Below are 7,500 nucleotides of genomic sequence, written 5' to 3' on the forward strand. Positions count from 1 at the left end.
AAGGGTTAAGGGTATAGGGCGAGGCCCTAGGCAGAGGAGATCCCTGCGTTGGGTCTCAGTCTCCGTCTCCTAAGCCCCCCCCCCCCCCCACGACAACAACGGGCAAGGGATTGGGGGTACACATATACATACATACATGTATACACACTCACACACACACACACGTGCGCGTGTGTGCACGTGTGTGTGTGCGCGCGTGTGCTGTGCACATCACGATAAGTCACGACAAAGCTATTACTCTATTAGTTTTCTTTTGTGAATAGATCCAAATTGTCTTTTGCATGGGATCCGAGGCAAGCAAGATAATTGACTCTTTATATGTCCGAGATCCATAGAGGTCGGAACAGAGAGAGGCAGACAGTGAGAGGCACATACACATTTAGCAAAGGCACACATACAAGTCATATAACCATACGATTAAACAACGAAAACTTGAAATTAGCTTATGCTCTTCAACCAGAGTAGGGAGGACAGACAGAGGACTTTTTGTGTGTGTTGGCAAGAAACTATGTCGAGGCGTGAGAAGAAAACAAACAAGGACCAAACAAAGAACTGGTTATGTAAAAATATGAAGCAACAGAGGCGTCTCCGACATCACAATCGAATGCATAAGAAATACAAACAAAATCTTAAAACTAACCCGCGCCTGAGCCTTTAACGTTGTTACTTCACTTAGTAACAAACTTTTCAACTCTCGCGACAAAGATCTCGTTTTAGTGAAACTACCGATTTCGCCAAGTGATCAGCAATATGCAATTATCATGTCATTGATATGTTATGAAAAGATAACCATTCAGTGAGGCATGCTTAATGCGAGAGAACAAATTTTTACTTTACTTGTCCCCTTCTTACGTTATGAGCCTCTACTCTTTTTGCGGTCTAAATAAACCGCATTCTAAGATTAATTTCGAACGGCAGTCAACCTCTCAAATGGCGGTTTCATTTGTCGTTACCTGGCTGTGCGCAGACATTAAACGAAACTTTACAAACGCAATTCTTATCGCCAGGTTGTGATAAGTTGCGACAGAACCAGCTATCAACAGAGAATGCGTTATAAATAAAAGAACAATCAGCAGTATTCCATACCAAGACAGTATAGCTTTTATTTCCGATGGTTCACACCATTCGTTGCAAATCGAAATATACAAAAATATCAGGGTAACAAGCAATTCCAAAGGATATCTGCTCCACTATCTGGCCGATATGCCATACTTCTTATTCCAGTCCTCATACATCTGTAGGTCTTTGTCCGACACGCTTGCCCGGATGCTGCGAAGGGCACTCATAAAGTCATCTGTGGAGATGGGTCGCACCTGGTGTTTGGGAACGAGAGTAAGGCCATCAATTAGTCTTTTGCCATGGTTGACAAAACACTCCCATGCAAGACTATTAGGAGTTTAGACAGCATAATTTCAGTTTCACAAAGCCCTAAGGTACAAGGTAAACTTTGCCTGTAATACACAGGACAGAGCACTTTTCAGCCATAGAATTTCCCTCGCTAGTTGACAAGAAAGTGGAGCAATATGCAATTACTCTGGTGCACATTTACATGAAAATAATATGTATATATATATATACACAAACGTGTGTATAGATATATACATATGCGTGTATGTGTGTGTTTATGTGTATGTTTGTGTGTGTGTGTGTGTGTTTATTACTAAATTACCTGATCCACTGAGATGTGTTTTATGTCCGAGAAGCTGATAGAGCGGATGGGCCCCAGGGCAGCCTCGCGACAGAGATTGGCCATGTCGGCCCCCGAGTAGCCGTCCGTGCTCTGGCAGATGCGGTGGACGTCCTCCTCCGTCAGGCTGTGCACTTGATTCGCCATCAGGTTCACGATGATTTGTTGGCGGGCCTGGGTGTTTTTCGCAGAACAGAAATAATTTTGGAAAAAAATATTCAATTATTTGTCATCATCAGTGCCAGCAATGATAACATTTCTCCCATCACTCTTAAAAATAAATGTAGCATCATTACTAATGACATCGGAACTATATTTTTTAGCCTGACCTTTAAAATTACTAACTTATCATATTAACAGATAAACCATTGATGCAATAGAACCAGAACATTCATTGGTCATTCGTTAAGATACCTTCCTATATATTATTTTCTGTTCTGAAGAGAGAGACTATAGGAGGATAAGGGAGAAGTAATAAGATCCAGGAAGGTCTGTTAAAGATCTACGCAGTCTACGGGACGGATGGCCAGGATATGGCTTTAGCACGGCAATGTGAAAAACAAAGACACTGTGTGTGAGGAAAACCAGGTCAAGGTTGGTAGCGGTTGTATCCACACCAAGCCCCTAACCACACATAAACCAACACAAAATGTCTGACCATTTTCGTCGAGAAAATACGGGATCTGATCACCCGTTAAAATAGAAAACGTATTGATCGAACCGTCGACACTGCAAACAGATTCACCAGACAAGACAAAGTTGAGGGGTTGTAGATGACTGCGAGGAAGGGTGGTTGGAGTTGGGAAATTAGAGTTTCAAAGGCAACACAGACAATGGGATGGGATGGGGAGAAGTACACAGGAAAAACTGTGATCCAGCGGCGAAGAAAGATGCGAATAACTGTGCACAGGACAGTGGTTTGTATAGGAGGTATGGCATAAGGTGTGTTATGATGGATAAGTATAGACGAGACATACAGGGAGTGTGGGGAAGAGATAAAATGGTAATTGGGAATTGGAATAGGAGGAGGTGTGAGGAAAGTCTTTTGAAGACAGATAATAGATGGATTATAAGAAGCTAGGATATGACGGAGGTCTGGTCTGTGAGAACGGAAACCGCGAATATTCCGATGTAGGAAAGCTATATCTTGATTATTTTATGAGGAAAGCGCCGGTACGTGTTGGGGAATCTGGGGGGGAAGGAGCTAGGGGGAGTAAAGGAGGGGTATCAGGAGGTAGGTAATCTGGGGAAGGGCAATGTTGTGACATGAGTGATTCCTGTGTATATCCGAGAGGGAGTGGAAAGGATAGAAGTGATGGAGGGAGGGAGAATGTGCGTATAGTTGGAGTTGAAGGGGGTGGGTATGTTGGGAGGGAGTAGGAGGAAGTGGTGTGGGGGGAATATTAGTGGTAGGAGGATGGATATTTGGAGTTGAAGGGGATGTGTTGTCTTGGGAGGGGATTAAGAGGAAGGGATGTAGGGGGTTAGGAGTAAGAGGGGCATGGATATCAGGAGGATGGATATCAGGAGGGTGGGTATCGGGAGGATTGATGTCGGTGGTGGACGGATTTGAGGGGGTTAGGTTGTGTTGAGAGGGAATAAAAGGAAGGGGTGTAGGGGGAATATGAGTAGGAGGGGGATGGATATCGGCAGTTACTTCGAATGTAAAGGGAGCATGAGTCGTGGAATTTAGTGACTCAAGCATATAGTTTTGGATATCTTCCATAGTTTCTGCAGTGGAGTTGGTTGGAGAGTTTTGTGGGACAAATGTTTTCTTATGAGGGGGTGAAGAGGAGACTGGTGTCTGAGGAATAAAGGTAAAGGTAGGTGGAGGCTAGTGTGCGGTAGGGGAAGAAGGGGTGGAACGTTTAGTCTGTCTCCTACGGGTAGTGCGGGTAGGGAGAGGGGATGGTGTTGCGGCTGTAGTTGAGATTGGAGCTGTGGTTGAGATTGGGGTGTCTGGATTTAGTGGCAAAAGAATTGGTCAGAGAGAGGTAGAATGTAGAAGTGGAAGTGGGGTCATCTTGGGGTGGAGGGGGAGGGGCGATGTTACTAGAGTATGGAGTATGAGAGAAACCTTGTCGGCGTGCTTCCTGTCTGGCTTCACGTAGAGTGAGACCATTTTGTATCTGAGAGTTGCTACTTCAGATTCAAACTTGTAAGTGGGACAGCCTCTATAAAATACATTATGGGGGGCACCGCAGTTAGCACATGTAAGTTTTTGTGCAGAGCAGTTTGATCGGTTATGACCAGGTTGGGCACATATGGGGCATCGGTCAATGGAACGGCAGTGTTTGGCAGGATGTCCAAAGCGCCAACAGTTTTGACATTGACGGTGAGGGGGTTGGTATGGTCGAACAGGGAGGGATTGTCCACCGATGTAGATACGTAAGGGAAGATCATGTGTACGGAATGTAGTTTTGGCAATGTTGATCGGATTCTTTCGTTGACCTTTAGGAGGAATGGTGTAGCAATGTAGCAATGGAGTAGAGTTGATGAATTTTGAGGAAGTTGGGAGGGTAGGAATGTCTTCTGGAGATTGAGTCTCTGCTTGGGTGGGTAGGGGGAGGGCTATCTGATGGGGTATTACATCTTCATTACTGGCCATGGGAAGCCTTGATTATGTAAAGGGACGTAAACAGTCCACCCCTGTAGGGGGTAAGGGCTAGACAATTAAATCAGGGGAGTTCCCTCAGGCCGTTCATGACTGGCACAAGGTCAGCCTTTCATCCTTTCAGCATGGCTCTCACACCTTAGGAAGTGGATAGTAGAAGGGGTTGGAGAAAGGATGGAAACAGAAAGCTGGAGGGGGAAAAGACCATGCAAAACTAGTTGAGTCGAGGGCTGAGGCCCAAGGTAGGGGAGGTCTCCAGCATTGGGTCCCAGTCCTCGCCTCCTAAGCCCCCCCACAACAAAAACGGGCAAGCGATTGAGGTGGGGGGGGGGGGGTAAGGAGGTAATGTAACGAGCAATTCCTTAATACTATTATCATGCCCTACATGAAATCAAGAAGTGTACTGAAATCAATATACCGATTAATGCCTTACCATTTCTGGTCGCCAACTACAGAGCCACATCCCCTATAACCCCTTAGACTCCCTGGTGAATCAGTTTCATTGTGTGAACAGGTCAGCCAGAAGGTTCTCTATTTGAACGGACGATCTGATACTTTATCTTCCCAACGGTTCGATTTTTTTTTTACTGTAGTATGGCTGATTCCGGATATTGTGTGGCCGCATTCCACGACCACAGTTATGGTGCTAATGTGCCACAACCGAAGCTTTGGCTGAGGTTTGCTTCAGGGCAGTCCTAGGGACAACAATGGAAGGTTATGCAGTGTGCTCTAATGCGTCACGGACAAAGGTGGTGAAGCGTGGACTCAAGCATGGTGACTCTAAACAGTCGTTTTGCTTCCCACATCTTGAGACGGGTGCTGGCCACCCAACGCAGAGACCGTCCAAATCTTTGACCTGACCTGCCTCCTCTCCCGTTGGTCTTTTCTCACCTATGCTTTTTACACCTTCTTGCTTTTCTTTTATCTTTTCATATGTCTTCCTCTTCATTCACTTTTCAGAGCAATGATTAATGTTTAAAACAAATGTGCTAGTCATCAAAGGTCATATAGCACTATGGTAAAGTACTGTGATGGAAGGGATAAAGTTACTCAAGTTTCAACGGCCATATGGTAAGGTAATATGTTCGTGTAAGGGGTAGAAAGGGGTTACTAAATGGATTAGGACAGTTATTGGTAGGAGGTGGGAGGGATAAGGATAGAGGGTGATTAGATCAAATGGAGGGAATTTATGCGTCTAAGGAAGGAGAATAAGTTGTCAAGGGAAACATGAAGAAATTCTGGGAGATTTCGAAACAGTTATTTAACCTTACAATAGTCCTATTTTGTGTATTAGGGATTTTTCAACCACTGCATTAAACATGGTACATATTGTTATTCATTAAATCTATTCTTTAAACATTTTTGCCTTTAGTCATTTGGAGTAATTCATTCCCTTTTTTGCTCCATTCCTCTTCAAATTAAACATGATCAACATCGCTTCCATCAGTGGAATGGATTTGTACAGTTATTTTCAACTTTCCCGCTGTTTTATTTCAATTAAAATTCATTCGACTTCACATATACATCTTCCCGTGTTGACACCCTTACCTTTGCCTCCGGCAGAGGAATGTACAGCCTCTTGACGAGCCTCCTCCGAGCAGCCTCGTCCAGTTCCTGAGGTCGATTCGTCGCCCCGACGACCAGCAGTCTTTCATCGCTGCCTGAGGTGGCTCCATCCTGCAGTATGACACGTATTTATGTATTTTTTCACTCGCAGATTGTCGCATTTTCACATCACCATTATAATCACTATGGTAATGATGATTATCATTATATATTCCTTATCATCCATCTTATCATTTACTATTCCAATAATATAAATGTTTAAGTACAGAAGGATTATGGCGAATCCTGAGGCCTTACAAGCTGCACGAGGAATTCCGTCTTGATGCGGCGCGAGCTCTCGTGCTCCGTGTCCGAACGCTGCGTCAGGAGCGAGTCGATCTCGTCAATGAAGATGACCGCAGGCTGGTGGCACCTGCGAAGCAAAATGGTGAATTTACATCACATATTTTTGTACATATATGTATGTGTCTATGTATATATATATATATATATATATATATATATATATATATATATATATATATATATGCGTGTGTGTATGAACGAATTAATATGTATCTGTACAACGAAACTGAAAATGGAAAAATGACGTGTACGTCCATGTAGAATCTACCAGCAGTAGTGGTAAATAGCAACAGTATATTAAATGAAAGGAAAACAGCCATATTAAGATACGAAAATAAAATTTAAATTTCGAACTCTCCATGAGTTCCTCTTCAGACGAATAATAAACCGAAACGAATACAATACTTACAATACAATACTCTAATACAGCTAATATTGTCATGCACTCGGTACTACCATCAGCTTATTTTCTATACTTAATTACTATTGTTAGCTTAATGATTATGCTGTAATTAGTAGCCTTGGTTTATTCCTTGCATTTGAATAAGCTAATTCATTACTTCCAGGATTCATTTTTTTTATTGGTTATTGTTGTTCAAACGCATTTCCCGTAACACTGTTATAAAATTATTCACTGAACCGTTTATGGCCACTTTTGAAATCTCTCTTCAAATATTGACACGCTCTGCCATACATCATCTTTTTCGCACCTGTTCTCTGAGAAATACCAGTAATCACGTGACCATGATCCTGCCTTGGAAAAACATGAACTAGCATCGGTACATCTCACTTCATTTGAGCCTGACATGTATTTAAAGCGAGATCCACTGCTCCCCCAGAACGCCCTGTAAGCGGAATCATCCGTCTCCAGACTAAAATGAAAATATTGCCAAAGCTTTGATCCACCGTTAAGCGCCCTTTAGAAATTGGCGGCATTTCCACCGACACAGTGAGAAGATTGAGTGGGGAAGTGAGGATGTATGTGAATATGAGTGTATGGGTGAGTGAGAGAGTGTGCTTGAACATACTTAGCCTGACAACTTAAATTGTAAAGATACCAAATTGCCCTACAACCATCACCTACTTGTGTTGAGCGATGGACTATCTTGTAGACCATCTTTGAATCCGAATGCTAGTTTCAGCTTCCGTGCATGTGCAACGAAATGTAAGCCATCAAGATAGAGCCGAACAAGAAACATAATTTTCAAACCATCTCCCACAACCACAGCTGACCTTGCAACGGCAAACATCGCGCGCACCATCTTCTCCCCTTCGCCCACCCACTTGG

General features: G+C 43.4%; 1 protein-coding gene across 1 annotated transcript in view; it reads right to left on the bottom strand.

Moving 5' to 3' along the window:
• Positions 1 to 1,071: 1,071 nt before the first annotated feature.
• LOC113810137 (fidgetin-like protein 1) overlaps positions 1,072 to 7,500 on the bottom strand; it is a 16,924-nt gene continuing 10,495 nt past the window's right edge. Inside the window, exons 11-15 of the mRNA XM_027361839.2 lie at positions 7,446 to 7,500; positions 6,165 to 6,279; positions 5,850 to 5,978; positions 1,670 to 1,861; positions 1,072 to 1,313 (exon numbers count right to left, since the gene is read on the bottom strand). The exon at positions 7,446 to 7,500 is cut by the window's right edge and continues 63 nt beyond it. Of these exons, the coding sequence (XP_027217640.2) occupies positions 1,191 to 1,313; positions 1,670 to 1,861; positions 5,850 to 5,978; positions 6,165 to 6,279; positions 7,446 to 7,500 (614 nt within the window). The 3' untranslated portion in view covers positions 1,072 to 1,190. The remainder of the gene's footprint in view (positions 1,314 to 1,669; positions 1,862 to 5,849; positions 5,979 to 6,164; positions 6,280 to 7,445) is intronic.

The sequence above is a fragment of the Penaeus vannamei genome, chromosome 21 (assembly GCF_042767895.1).
Source record: "Penaeus vannamei isolate JL-2024 chromosome 21, ASM4276789v1, whole genome shotgun sequence".
NCBI lineage: Eukaryota > Metazoa > Arthropoda > Malacostraca > Decapoda > Penaeidae > Penaeus > Penaeus vannamei.